Raw genomic sequence first — 15,721 nt, forward strand, 5'->3', positions numbered from 1 at the left:
CAGGGGACACGGGTTCGTGCCCCGGTCCGGGAAGATCCCACATGCCGCGGAGCGGCTGGGCCCGTGAGCCATGGCTGCTGAGCCTGCGCGTCCGGAGCCTGTGCTCCGCAGCGGGAGAGGCCACAACAGTGAGAGGCCCGCGTACCGAAAAAAAAAAAAAAAAAAAATCTCTTACTAAGTGCCAGGCATGGTCCTAAGCACTTACATGTACTAACTCATTTAATCTTTGCAACAGCTCTCTGAGATAAGGAACTGTGATTATCATTCCCATTTGATAAGAAACTGAGGAGCTAAGTGGCATAGCCCAGGCCTCTGACCCTGGAGTCTACACATCTACCACTGTGCCATGCCACCTCTCGTTAATAAGCAAGGCTGTGACCACCCATAGTCAAGCTCTGATTGTCACAGTGGATCCACACAGTGGCTCACGGCTAGGAGCTAACCCCAAGTCAGTGCTTCTTGCCTTTCTGGATCACAGACCCTTTTGAGAATCTGGTGGAAACTATAGACACTCACCCCAGAAAAATGCACAAGCGCACACACACACACACACACACACACTTTAGGAAATTCACACATCCCCCTCATAAGCCTTTCCATGGCAAGTGGGAGATGGGGGCAGACCTCTGCAGTGAGTGCTTCAGCCAAGGGATATTCTCCAGTCTGGAATGAAAGGGCAGGCCTTTTGAGTTCTACAAGGTTTAATCTATTGAGAGATTAAATAAATTCAATAAAATTCCATATCTACTTTTACTTACTTTACCAGAGACCAGAACAGGAGGCAGCCTGTCCTGAGAGCCCCCATCTTTGGATCAATCTAATTACCCAACTTCTTTCCCACACCCAGACAGCTGACCACTGCTGGAAGAAATCTCATAATTCTGCCGAGTGATGCCAATGCACATACACGGTTTCTAATCCCAGCTGGGTCTTTAACACTACTTGGCAACTCTTACTTTTCCCAGATGAACAGTCATACCCAGTTCTCACGATGGTTATTCCAACCCTTGTGTAATGATTTTTTCTTTTTCTTTTTTTTCTTTTTTTATTCCTGGCTGTGTCACGGGCTTTCTCTAGTTGTGGTGAGCAGGGGCTACTCTTCATGGCAGTGTGCGGGCTTCTCATTGCGGTGGCTTCTCTTGTTGCGGAGCACAGGCTGTAGGCATGCGGGCTTCAGTAGTTGCAGGATGCGGACTCAGTAGTTGTGGCTTGCAGGCTCTAGAGCGCAGGCTCAGTAGTTGTGGCGCACGGGCTTAGTTGCTCTGCGGCATGTGGGATCTTCCCGGGCCAGGGCTTGAACCCGTGTCCCCTGCATTGGCAGGCGGATTCTTAACCACTGCGCCACCAGGGAAGCCCTGTATTGATTCTTTGAGCTTTAAGAGTTTTCGTGTTAGAAGAAGAACAGTTGCACAAATTTAAATTCACATCCTCCAGGGTTTTTATCTAGTTTCTCCCTCCACTTGTGCTCTTGATGCTTTTATTTGTCTATTTGGATAGTTATTTATTTATAAGAGGCTGCCATGCCTGGCACTGGGCTGGACTCTAGGATACCTACCATGGTCTCTGTTCTCATAGAGCTTACAGCCCAGAGAGAGACTATCATTCAACAGATATTAGAAATATGATGAGGGGCACTAAAGGGAAAGTAGAGTGTATTATTCAATGTATTGATCTGGAGGTTTCAGAAAGGCTTCCCTGAGGAAATGTTATTTAAAGCTGAGTCTTGAAGGATGATATGTCAATTAGGAACACTTTGGACCGCACGTAACAGAAAACCTGACTAACAGTGAAACCATAAGTATATTTCAGAAGCTTGGAAGCAAAGGGTTCCAGGATTTTTAAGTGGCTCCACAATATAAAACACCATGAGTTGACACTTCTGCAATTTTCTTGGCTTTTCCCTCAGTTATAAGAGGGGTGCCACGAGAGAGAGTCATGGACATATACACACTAACAAACGTAGTAAGGTAGATAGCTAGTGGGAAGCAGCCGCATGGCACAGGGATATTGGCTCGGTGCTTTGTGACAGCCTGGAGGGGTGGGATAGGGAGGGTGGGCGGGAGGGAGACGCAAGAGGGAAGAGATATGGGAACATATGTATATGTATAACTGATTCACTTTGTTATAAAGCAGAAACTAACACACCATTGTAAAGCAATTATACCCCAATAAAGATGTTAAAAAAAAATCATTTGACCAAAAAAAAAAAAAAAAAGAGGGGTGCCACAGACTCAAGTGTGACTTCCTTCCATAACATCACCCCAAAGCACAATAAAGAGAAAAGGCTCTGGTTCCCGATCAGCTCTCTTTTAAAAGGGCACAAAAATTCATCCACAAGTTCTCAGGAATTTTCCTCTTGTGTCTTTTTTTTCCCTCAGAAGTGTGTTGTATGCCCACCTCAGGCATAGAAGGGGGTTACCATAATGGACCTACCCCAATTATGATTCATCCTATAGCACAGTGAAGATATTGCTGCCTATTGGATCCCTCAAATGAGGGTCAAAGGGACCAACAGTTCTGGACATGGAAGCCTAGATAGTTCAGACAAACCCTCATACCAATAAAACCAAACCAAACCAAAACAAAAACTTTAAAAAGTCATCTTAAAAGCACCGGAGAAATAAGGAGATTTGAAGAATTGCTGAATTGGGATGCTGAGATTCTGAAGAGCATGAGAAAGTGAAATGAAACCTTCCCTAAAGGCTGCTTATGCCTTGGGGTTCTTGTTTTGGAAAAGGCTGAGCTGCAATACTGGCAGCCTCAAGGGGCTAGGGTGAAAATTTCAGACTTATGCGGCTCCAGATTGCTAGTGCCCTCAGGAGCTGGCAAAATAAGTTCTGTTTAGTGGAGATATTATCTTGAGCCTCAAGGAATTTCTATAAATAATTTATCAAAAACAGTGTCCAGCACACAGATATAACCCAAGGGTATAAAACAGCATAAATAAGAACAACAGGGGGACTTCCCTGGTTGTCCAGTGGTAAAGAATCTGCCTTACAATGCAGGGGATGTGGGTTCCATCCCTGGCTAGGGAACTAAGATTCCACATGCCGTGGGGCAACTAAGCCTGCGTGCCGCAACTATTGAGCTCACGCGCCACCACTAGAGCCCGTGTGCCGCAAACTACAGAGCCCACACGCCACAACGCCTGGAACCTGTGTGCCACAACTAAAGAAGAGAAAAACCCGCATGCCATAACTAGAGAGAAGCCCGTGCGTCACAATGAAGAGCCCGTGCACTGCAACTAAGACCTGACACAGCCAAAAATAAATAAAATAAATAAATAATAAATAAAATCTAAAAAAAAAATAGAACAATAGGTACCATAGATAATAGAGAGGCAGATGCCACTATATCTTTCACTTCCTAGCCTCAGAAGTGACATACCATCACTTCTGCCATGTTTGATTGGTCACATAAACAACATGAGAGAGGGACTACACAAGGGTGTGAGCACCAGTAGGCAAGGGTCAGTGGGGACCATCCTGGAGGCTGCCTGCCACAATCAAGAACCACACAAGGTCAGGATGTCCTCAATCTCTGCTTCCCATCAGTGTTCTTTCGAAGTCTATCCAGGGGAGTAAAAAAGAAAAAGAAATAAAAGACAAGAGGATTAGAAGGAAGAAACAAAACTATTGATACTCATAGTGGTTGTGATTGCGTGCATAGAAAATCCCAAAGACTCTACAGTTAAGGCACATCTTCTTTCCCTCCCAGGGTCACCTCTGGGATGCCAGCGCCTAAGACCACATCCTGCAGTTCATAAGCCAGTTCCACTGCCAGTTCCACTGAAGGGGAGTTAGAATCCACAGCAGATGTACAAGGTTGACCTGAAAAAGTTGAAGCCAATCAAAAGAGACAGGAAAGGATAAATCTCCAGATTTCTTTTTTTTTAAAAGTCTAAACAATATAAAAAATGAGGAAAAGCAAAAGAGAGAGTTAAATAAGAAAAAAAACCTACAGAGTGAAGTAAGTCAGAAAGAGAAAGACAAATACCGTATGCTAACACATATATATGGAATTTAAGGAAAAAAAATGTCATGAAGAACCTAGGGTTAAGATAGGAATAAAGACACAGACCTACTAGAGAATGGACTTGAGGATATGGGGAGGGGGAAGGGTAAGCTGTGACAAAGTGAGAGAGTGGCATGGACATATATACACTACCAAACATAAAATAGATAGCTAGTGGGAAGCAGCCACATAGCACAGGGAGATCAGCTCACTGCTTTGTGACCACCTAGAGGGGTGGGATAGGGAAGGTGGGAGGGAGACACAAGAGGGAAGAGATATGGGAACATATGTATATGTATAACTGATTCATTTTGTTATAAAGCAGAAACTAACACACCATTGTAAAGCAATTATAGTCCAATAAAGATGTAAAAAAAATGACATGGTAATAATAAAGCTGTATATGATATTTCAAAAAAAAAAACAAGAATGGTATGTAAAGAATACCTTAAAGAAAAGGGAGGAGGAGGAGGAAGAGAGGAAGACTTACTAGAGAAAACGAGGAGGGTTTTGGTGCAGACTTGGGTGCACAGGAGATAGGAAGTCACGTCTGGGACATTTTACATCAGGTTTATCAGTGGCCCTTGTATCAATACTAACCCTCAAAATAGTTTGTAAAGGACTTTGTAAATGTATATTTTCAGTAGCCCTGGAAACATTAGGTTTTTTAGTAGCTAAAAACAAATTTTCAGGAGGGAGGAAATTCTACCTCACCTCATTATTTTTTACAAATTTAGGTAAATGTAAATGCATGTGTGTGTGTTTTAAATGAGGCTGTTGATATTTCTGCACAACCATAAATTAGTGGCGTATCAAATTAAGTGAGACATATCACCTTGAGTGCAAACATAACATTCCATAGGCAGGGAAGGGGAGTAGTTTCTATAGAGGATAAATACATCTTGGTGAAATACAAAGCATAAATCAATGGCAATTTGGAATCATAATTATGTATTTAACATGTCTTAAGTATTTTAAATGGTCTATCTTCTATACCCATGTTTAAAAAAATAACTTTAGGGACTTCCTTGGTGGTGCAATGGTTAAGAATCCACCTGTCAATGCAGGGGACACGGGTTCGATCCCTGGTCCGGTAAGATCCCCCATGCCGCGGAGGAACTAAGCCCGTGTGCCACAACTATTGAGCCTGTGCTCTACAGCCTGCGAGCCACAACTACTGAAGCCCACGCTCTCTAGGGCCTGCATGCCATAGCTGCTGAGCCGGCGTGCTGCAACTACTGAAGCCCCTGTGCCTAGAGCCCGTGCTCCAGAATGAGAAGCCACCATAATGAGAAGCCCACGCACCACAACAAAGACCCAATGCAGCCAAACTAAATAATAAATTAAAAAAATAACTTTATTAAAGCCTATTCTGCATATCATTTAATTCACCTTTTTCAAGTGTACAATTCAATGACATTTTTAAAAGTTTACCAAGTTGGGTAACCAACACCATAAATCAGTTTAAAAATATTTTCGGGAATTCCCTGGTGGTCCAGTGGTTAGAACTCTGTGCTTTCACTGCTGAGGGCCTGGGTTCAACCCCTGGTTGGGGAACTAAGATTCCACAAGCCATGTGGTGTGGCCAAAAAAAATTTTTTTTTCATCACTCTAATAGGATCCCTCATGGCACATTTACTCTTAATCCTGTTCTCCCGCTCCTTCCCCAGGCAACCACTAATCTACTCTTTGTCTCTATAGCTTTGCCTTCTCTGGATAGTTCCCATACATAGAATCATACAATATGAGGTCTCCTGTGTTTGACTTCTTTCACTGAGCATGCTTTTTGATGTTCATCCAAGCCATAACATGTATTTTGTTCCTTTTATTGTTGAATTGTATTCCATTGTATGGACATACCAGATTTTATCTATCCATTCTCCAGTTGATGGACATTTAGGATGTTTCCAATTTGGTTTCCTTTTTGGCTATTATATTATGGAATAATATTGCTAGGAACATTTGTGTGCAAGTTCTTATGTGGCTATATATGTTTTCATAGCTCTTGGGAAGACACCAAAGAGTGGAATTGCTGGGTCATATGGTAAATATATTTCAACCTTTTGAGAAACTTCCAGTTTTCTGAAGTGACTGTACCATTTTTTATTCCCATCAGGAATGTCTAAGGCTTCCTGTTTTACCACAACCTTGCCAAAGGCTTCCTGTTTTACCACAACCTTGCCAACATTTGTTTTTATCTGTCTTTTGTTTTGGTATTTGTTTTCTTTGGCCGATGCGCAGGCACGAGGGATCTTAGTTCCCCTACCAGGGATCAAACCCCGCCCCCTGCAGTGGAAGCGCGGAGTCTTAACCACTGGACCACCAGGGAAGTCCTTCTGTCTTTTTTTTTTTAATGAATTTATTTATTTATTATTTATTTATTTATGGCTGTGTTGGGCCTTCGTTGCTGCGTGTCGGCTTTCTCTAGGTGCAGCGAGCAGGGGTTACTCTTCATTGCGGTGCAAGGGCTTCTCATTGCGGTGGCTTCTCTTGTTGCAGAGCACGGGCTCTAGGCACAAGGGCTTCAGTAGTTGTGGCTTGTGGGCTCTACAGCGCAGGCTCAGTAGTTGTGGCGCACGGGCTTAGTTGCTCCGTGGCATGTGGGATATTCCTGGACCAGGGATCGAACCAGTGTCCCCTGCAATGGCAGGCAGATTCTTTTTTTTTTTTTGCGGTATGCGGGCCTCTCACTGTTGTGGCCTCTCCCGTTGCGAAGCACAGGCTCCAGATGCGCAGGCTCAGCAGCCATGGCTCACAGGCCCAGCCGCTCCGCGGCATGTGGGATCCTCCCGGACCGGGGCACGAACCCATGTCCCCCGCATTGGCAGGCGGACTCTCAACCACTGCGCCACCAGGGAAGCCCCTGCAGGCAGATTCTTAACCACTGCACCACCAGGGAAGTCTCTGTCTTTTTGATTATAGCCATTTTAGTGGGTGTGAAATGGTACCTCACTGTGGTTCTGATTTGCATGTCCCTAATCACGAATGATATTGAGCATCTTGTCATATGCTTATTAACAATTTTTGTATCTTCCTACGCGAAATGTCTATTCAAATCTTTTGCCCATAGTTTTATGGGATTGTTTGTTTTCTTAGTACTGAGCTGTAAGAGTTTGGCTATTCTCTTCTGGATATACACCATGCTGTTCTTTTTTTTTTTTAATTATTATCTTTTTCGGTGAGAATAACAACTTTTATTGGGAGTTGTGGGATCTGGGTGCCCTCTCAGATTATCAGAACAGTAACAGGAGATAACTCTGCACACCCCCAGGACAGCTCGTCCCCACCCTCCACAGCAGTTGCAGGGTTAGCCCCCCACCCCTGGGCACTGCTGGGCCCTCCGCACCCCGTCCTGCAGCCCGTAGTCAGCTCCTGCCAGGCGCCCCACTGCCCACTGCGGCGGGAAGCCTGGGACACCCTGCCAGGCTGCGGGGGGCTCGTTTTATTTTTAAGTCAGTCAAGTTTGCAGCCTGGCTCAAGGCCAGCTCCCAGGGCCACCAGGCAGCTAAAACCCTGTCTGGCCAACCCAGCTCCAGACCCACATTTGTCCCCAGAGCCTCGGAGACCCTCTCCTGCGCTGGATAAAAAGTGCAAACATGTGGCTCTATCTGCGTTTGTTAAATAATGGATAAAAACAGGCTCAGAGCCTGTGGCGCCCAGCCCAGACCTCGGTCCTTGCGGCGTCTGGAGTCACGGCCCCCACAGGCAGAGCCCCTGTCTGAGGCCTTATTGCTGTGCGTGGGGCTGGACCCTCGAGGCCCACCCGGAGTCAGGCAGGAGAAATGCAGGCTGGGCTGTCCGACTGGTTCCAACTGCCAGCTTTACCAATGCAGCATTTATTTTTAAATTAAATTAAATTTAATTTAAAAACACGAAATGCGTCACCAGGTAGTTCTCTTGGCTGGGGCGCCAAAGCTGGGTGGCAGCAGCAGCATCACATGAGGCCACTTAAGGCAGCTCCTGCAGGCGGCGGCCCGTCTGTCTGCCTGTCCTTTGTCACCGTCCCTAGGGCGGCCGCCATGGAGACAGCTGGGCCAGCTGGGGCTGCAGTGGTGACGGCCACAGCCAGCATAGGAGAGACTGCCAGGGTGGCCAGGGAGGGGCCGGCGTTGCTCAGTACTGTGGTGGCCGCCATGGCAGCCTCGGGAAGGGCAGCCACGACCGGGGCAGAGGTCACTTCCACAGGTGCAAGGGAGGCCAGGTCTGGAGGCGTGCTGGTGGCGCACTCAGCCCACTCTGTGGGCCACACGGGCCCAGGGCCCTTCCCTGGACACCTTGCAGGCCACGTCTGTCCACAACACTCCCGCCCACACCTGGGGACTGACACGGGCGGCGGGGGGCAGCCTCCTGACCAGGACCCACACTAACAGCCTCCGAGGCAACAGCCGCCATCAGCTTGTCCTCACGGCTCTTGGAGGCCACCAGGGGCGCCTTCCTGGTAACACATGCGTTCCAGGCACCCGGAGTGGCCGGGCCAAGGGTTCTCTCTGGGCCCTGGTTCAGGCCACCCTGGGCATCGCCATGACCTCTGTCCACTGGGGAGCTGCACCTCAGCCCTGACTCAGAGCAGCAGAAAGGCTGGAAGCCAGCGAACTTGGCCCAGCCTTTCTCCTCTGGAGTCAAGGCACTGGAGGAGCTGGCCACCCACACACTGGAACCCACGCCCATCGCCACTGCCGGGGCCGGGCCCGAGGCCATGGAATTCTCCGGCTCATCAAACACCATCCACGGGGCACCTGCTTCTGAGCCACCCTAACACGAGGACCTTCCTTCTGGGCGGCAGCCCAAGAGGCGCCCGCCCGCCCGAGCCGTGTCCCCAACTGCTCTCGAGCTCTCCTCCCTGCCCTGGCCTCGGCACTCCGGGCCGTCCTTCCGGCAGCTCTCTGAAGCATGAGGGCCCCCGAACCTGGCTCTGGTCACTTGGGCCACACGGACGTCCTCCCAGAGGTCGTCGTCCTTGTCGAAGGGCTGGATGTGGTCACTGCAGCAGGCCTCAAACAGAGCGGCACCGGGGCTGTCGACGCTGAAGTTGATCTCCACGATCCTGTCAAATGGGGCGTTGACGCTGTTGTCCTGCTCAGCAAACTCCTCGTTGCTGAAGCCAAACTGGTCCACGAAGGTGGCTGTCATCTGCTGAACCTGGTACCTGGAGAAAGCCTGCTGAAGGGCCAGCTCATTAGGGAAAATGCCCTCCACGTCCTCTTCCTCACTTGAGGGGTGAAGATGGCGGGTGCTAACCAGGTCCACCGCGTTCCTGCGGTTGGCCTCCATCAGCGTCTCCTCCACAAAGCTCTCCCAGCGCCCGCGGCAGTCCCAGGGGAGCCCTCGGATGACCTCGCTGAGCTGGGTCTGCATGGGGCCCCCCTCCAGGTTCTGCACCACCGTGTTGGCGATCAGGTGAGGTGTCCCATGTTCCCGTGCCTCATGCCACCCGCTGCCTGTGTGTGGTCACTGGCTTCCCAGGCCTCCAGGATCCTCTGGACCAGGCAACACTTCTGGAACAGGTGGGCCGCCACCATCGTGCTCTCGGGGCGGCTGGCGGCAGGCTGGGGGGTCGCGGAGCAACTAAGCCCGTGCGGTGGCTTCTCATTGCGGTGGCTTCTGTTGTTGCGGATCACGGCCTCTAGGCGCAGGGGCTTCAGTAGTCGTGGCACGCGGGCTCTAGAGAGCAGGCTCAGTAGTTGTGGTGCTCAGGCTTAGTTGCTCCGCGACATGTGGGATCTTCCCGGACCAGGGATCGAACCCGTGTCCCCTGCTTTGGCAGGCGATTCTCAACCACTGCGCCACCAGGGAAGCCCCGAATGCATGCTTTAAAAGCCAGACATAACAAAGAATATATTCTGTCCTGTTCCATTCTCATAAAATTAAAAAATGGGCAAAATTAAATGATTGTGCATTATTCACAACAGCCAAAAGATGGAAACAACTGAAGTGTCCATCAACAGATGAATGGGGGACTTCCCTGGTGGGGCAGTGGTTAAGAATCCGCCTGCCAATGCAGGGGACACGAGTTCAAGCCCTGGCCTGGGAAGATCCCACATGCCGCGGTGCAACTAAGCCCGTGCGCCACAACTACTGAGCCTGCGTTCTAGAGCCCGCGAGCCACAGCTACTGAGCTCATGTGCTGCAACTACTGAAGGCTGTGCGCCTAGAGCCCGTGCACCGCAACGAAGAGTAGCCCCTGCTCGCTGCAACTAGAGAAAGCGTGTGCACAGCAACGAAGACCCAATGCAGCCAAAAAAAGAAGCACCTACAAATATTGTACATGAGATTCCTAGAATAGGCAAATTCATAGAGACAGAAAATGGATTAGAAGTTACCAGGGGGACTTCCCTGGTGGTGCACTGGTAAAGAATCTGCCTGCCAATGCAGGTGACACGGGTTCGAGCCCTGGTCCGTGAAGATCCCACATGCCGTGGAGCAACTAAGCCCGTGCGCCACAACTACTGAGCCTGCATGCCACAACTACTGAAGCCTGCACACCTAGAGCCCATGCTCCACAACAAGAGAAGTCACCGCAATGAGAAGCCCGTGCAGTGCAATGAAGAGTAGCCCCCACTCACCGCAACTAGAGAAAGCCCGCGCACAGCAATGAAGACCCAACGCAGCCACAAATTAATTAATTAATTAAAAAAAAAAGTTACCAGGGGCTGTGGAGAGGTGGAAATGGGGCGCAATTGCTTAATGGTCATAGAGTTTCTATTTGGGGTGATAAAAATGTTTTGGAAATTATATGGTAGTGATGTTTGCACAACATTGTGAATGTAATTAATGGCACTGAATTGTACACTCAAAAATGGTTAAAATGACAAATTTCATGTTTATATATTTTACCACAATCTTAAAAAGTTAATAATGGAATATGTTGAAAACCATTGCATTGTACACTTTAAATGGGTGAATTGTATGGTATGTGAATTATATCCCAATAAAGGTTTTTTGAAAACCTAAATGATTGTTTTTAGGATTCCTATTTAGGTGGTAAAACAATAAAGAAAAAGCAAGTAAGTGGTTACGATAAATATCAGGACAGTAGGACAGTGGTTACTTTGGGAGGGTTGAAGGAGTCTATGACCAGCAAGCAGTATTATGGGGGATTTCTGGGGCGAAGGCAATGTCCTTTTCCTTGAACTGGGTTGCTGTTGCAGGGGGGTTTCATTTTATAATAATCCATTGAAATATACATTTATGTTTAGTACATTTTAAATATGTGGATTATTTTTCACAATGTTTTTTTTCTAAATTTAAAATTCAGCAAGGGGATTTCCCTGGCAGTCCAGCAGTTAAGACTCCATGCTTCCAATGCAGGGGACACGAGTCTGATCCCTGGTCGGGGATCCCGCATGCTGCGCGGCCAAAAAATAAAAATAAATAAAAAAGTTTAAAATAATAAAATTTAGCAAGAACAAAGTATTGGGGGGTTGAGGTGGATGGTTCGTTGAGTAGATAAGAAGTGTTTGTTAACCAGTTGAGCAGAGGGGGTAAGAGAGTTCTATGCGGACAGAGCAGCATGGGAAAGTCCCTGAAGCACAAGAGTATGGTGAACCTGAGGAACAGAAAGCCCAATTCTGACAGGGCTTAGAGAACAAGAGGAAAGAGGTGTGTGTGACATGAAGTCCAGAGACTGGGCAGAGGCCAGATGGCAGAAGGCTGGGGCAGCCATATGGGGGTGTTTTAAACGTTGTCCTAAGGGACCAGTGGGATGTCATTGAGGGGTTTTAAAGCAGCAAAGTGACCTGCTCAAATCAGTCAGCAGGTCAATCTGCCTGGAGTGTAGGGCATGGAATGGACAGGCTCTGGGGAAGGAGCCAGGAGACTAGTTGGGAAGCTGTTTCAATAATCCTGGGGGTTGATGGAAGCTTGGACTAGGGTAGAGGCAGTGAAGAGGTGAGAAATGCAGCATCCTTGTGCCCTGTGTACATTTAACTTTTTTTTTTTTTTTAAGATCAACAGGTTTATTGAAATACAAGAGCAGAGACCCTCCTCTCCCCCTGAGGTCCTGGCAGTGTTGGCCTCAGGCTCTGTGCTTCCACGTGTCCTGCAGCTGGAGAGAGCGCTATCTCATTTTTGTATGTAGTTGAAAATACTTTAATGTTATATTGTATACCCTATTATATACTGTACATTACTATACACTGGCTTATACATACATACTTGCACATACATTTTGTTTACAGAGTTGTGCACACAAAACCATGGCTGCTGTTTTTTTTTTTTTTTTTTTAACTTTTGGCCCCACGGTGCGGCATGAGGAGTCTTAGTTCCCCAACCAGGGATTCAACCTGTGCCCCCTGCAGTGGAAGTGCCAAGTCTTAACCACTGGACCGCCAGGGAAGTCCCATGACTGCTGTATTTTATGAGTGATTTAAGGGATTTCCAAAAGTTATGTTGACTATGTAACTTTTGCCTTATGTACTGACTTTAGAACCTAACCTTGGTATAAGGTGCAACTCCATTGTTGCTGGATGTAAGAGATATTTAGGAGATTTGGTGACTGATTGGAATAGAAGGGAGAAGGAGAGGGACTAATTAAATGACACTCCCAGGTCTGTTGCCTAAATAACTGAGTAGATGGTGGTTCTGTTTATTGAGATGGGGTTCACAGGGGTAGGGACAGTTGGAGGGTAGAGATGATAAGCTCATGTCAAAAATGAAGAAAAAGGTTGACAGATTGAATAGTGAACACCCATATGCCCACCACCCAGATTCTACAGGTCACTTATTGCTACATTTTCTTTTTCACATCTCCCCATATATCCAGAGGAATTCATTTTTGAACAAGCTGAACCTGTGCTACCTAAGGGACTTCCAAGTGTCGTGTTTAGAAGGACATTCAAAGAGCAGGCTACACATGCTGCCTCCTCTTTTTCACCTCCCATTCACAATCAATTCCCTAGAATTTGGCTTTTGACATCTTCCTCCTGAAGGTGCTTTTCACTAAGGACACTGACTACTGAGGACTCCAAAACTGAACACTCATCATCGTCCTGTAAAACTTGCTCCTCACCCTGCATATCCTTACCCAAACCTCAAACTTGGGAGTCTTCCTAGACATCTCCTGTAGCGAACAGCTTCTGTCAATCCCATCTCCTAAATGTCTTTAAAAGATGTCCCTTCCCTTTTCATCCTCTCTACCATTAACAAAGTTCTGGATATCAGAGTTTCTCAGTTTTATTGATATTGAAGAATTACAATTTCAACCTCTGAACAGGTTCGGGTCTCTACCCTCTCTCCAGCTCATCTACTCCTATCCACTTGTCTGTCCATCTAATTTATCTTTTTTAAAAATAAATTTGTTCACATCACTTTTCTTTTACAACCCTTTATAGGTGCTTATCCCCAAGTTGGCGTGACTTCTATAGTGCTTCAAGATCTTCCAGAAAGCCTGAAATTTCCAACCTCATGCCTAGCTACTCCCCCACAGTATTTTTACTACTTAGTGGCTCTTCAAATATACCAACCACACTTCCTGCTTTATTTCCTCCTCCAGAAGACCTACCTGAAAGCCAGGCTAGGTGGTTCCCAAAGAATCCTGAGAATATCTATCATTAGATATTCAGGTCTCCATAGAGCTAAAAATCCTTGAGGACGATTTTTTAATATTCTTTATAGCCAGAATACTTAGCACTCTGTTTAACACAAACATACACTCTGTTTACTTTAGCTGAACTTTGCATACACCCAGTGCTTTGTTCATCCTCCCTTTCCCTTCCAGCAAAATCCTACTCAAGCTTGCATCCCTCCATAAAGCTTTCCCCGGCCCCTCCAAGTAGTTAGGGTCTCTGACTCCTTTATCTGAACTTAGTACATTTTATTTTACTTATTTTTTTCCTCCAGTTTTATTGAGATATAATTGACATACAACACTGTATTGAATTTAATATATTTTAAGTTTTTCTATACAACGAACTGCCATAAGTGTTAACAGGTTCACCATATGGTAACTAACAGCAATCCTAATCATGCTTCAGGGCTCTGTGGAAAGCCACCTCCTCCATTTAACAGTACCCCGATTCCTACAGATAATTACTTCTTTTAACTCAGTTCTTGATGCTTATATCTATTTAGCACTTGATATTCTTTCATGATAGCTGCTTACTATTGCTTTCCTGGTTTCCTTCCTCTCCTCCCCGGTAGACTGTCAACTCCTCGGGGCTGGGACTGTGGTCCAACTCGTCTCGGACTCCCTCTCCAGACTTGGCGGGGCGCTTTGCAAATGCACTAAGAATGCATCTCCGGGAAGCTCCTGGAGGGACAGAGCCCGTTAGTGGTGCCTCTGCCGGCGGAGCTGCCCGCCCGTCCGTCCACCGGCCGGGGCTCCGCCCCGCGAGCTGGTTTGGACCAGTACACCGAGGGCGGACGACCCTGCCTCTGCCAGCCCGGTCTCTGACGCCCAGAGGCGATCAGAATGGGCCCAGGGCTTCCCTGGTGGCACAGTGGTTGAGAGTCCGCCTGCCGATGCAGGGGACACAGGTTCGTGCCCCGGTCCGGAAGGATCCCACGTGCCGCGGAGCGGCTAGGCCCGTGAGCCATGGCCGCTGAGCCTGCGCGTCCGGAGCCTGTGCTCCGCAACGCAACGGGAGAGGCCACAACAGTGAGAGGCCCGCCTACCGAGAAAAAAAAAAAAAAAAAAAGAATGGGCCCAGACGTCCGCGCATAGAAGCTGACGCCCTACGAGAGCGCTCCCCGAGCGCGCGGCCGGGGTCTAGCAGGCCCGCGCTGGCCGGGTTGCAGTCGCCGGGGCGGGGCACGGAGTGTCTCTCGCCCGCTCATTGGCCCTCGTGCTGACGGACAGGCGAAGGAGCTGCTAAGACGCTGATGGGTTAAAAACTGCTATGCGGGCAAAGTGTAAGTAAATAAAGAAAAGGCGGTGGAGGAGCGGAGGGAATGGCGGGTGTCAGTTTTAGAGCTGCTGGGGCTTATCTAGTCCCCGGCTGGGGAAGGACGGCAGTCCCTGTTTCACCCTCTTCCTCCATAAGCTGGGCCGGGGACGTCCTGCTTTCTGTAAAGTTGTCCAGGCAGCAGAATCACAGAGGACGGGTCCCCACGGGACTAAGCCTTCATTCCAGTTCTTTCAGCTCCAGCCTGGAGGCTCCGGTTTCCTGTGGTCAACCTCGAAGGGCCGCAGGGTCCCGCCACCCTGTGGTCTAGCTCCGGTCTGGGTGCTACGGCGCCCTCCCCTCAGGCATTGGCACGACACTGTCCGAACTGGCCTCCCAGGTTCCTGCCTGGCTGGCTGCCGACTAGACATCCTAAAAGGCAAATGTGAACACATATTCTGCTTGAAACCACCGGTGCCCGAGCGGGCCGGTGCCTAGCGGGCAGAGGTGCCAAGAGGCCCTTTAAGCCGGGCAGATGAGTCATTCGTGATGAGCTCCTGCTCATCTTTCCAGACTCATCTGGGAGGAACCACCACCGTCAGGTCCTTTCAGCCTTTGTGTTTCTGCATGAGTTGCCCCTTCGCCTGGTCCGTACCTGCCTCTTGTACCCTCTACTTCTCCTGGAGAAGCTCCGACCTCACCCCTGCAGAGGCCTTCCCTGGTGCACCCCTACTGCCCCCAGCCCTACTCCCAGCTCTGGCCCGGTTATCAAGTGCTCTGAGCATACTGGCACTCTGGCAGCCCTGTACCACAACACTAATCACACCTGCTAGGTTCCTGGAATGTGAGCAACCTGAAGGAAGGAACTGTATGTTTTCCGAATGTGT

The 15,721-nt window shown here is 48.3% G+C and overlaps 1 protein-coding gene across 1 annotated transcript; it reads right to left on the bottom strand.

The window, feature by feature from the left end:
* Positions 1–7,948: 7,948 nt before the first annotated feature.
* On the bottom strand, positions 7,949–12,211 carry LOC132515464 (serine/threonine-protein phosphatase 6 regulatory subunit 2-like). The gene is given in 4 exon segments (XM_060141878.1): positions 7,949–8,353; positions 8,356–9,410; positions 9,413–9,601; positions 12,169–12,211. Coding segments are annotated over 4 exon segments (1,692 nt in total).
* Positions 12,212–15,721: the final 3,510 nt, after the last annotated feature.

This window comes from Lagenorhynchus albirostris, chromosome 2, assembly GCF_949774975.1.
Source record: "Lagenorhynchus albirostris chromosome 2, mLagAlb1.1, whole genome shotgun sequence".
NCBI classification, from domain to species: Eukaryota; Metazoa; Chordata; class Mammalia; order Artiodactyla; family Delphinidae; genus Lagenorhynchus; species Lagenorhynchus albirostris.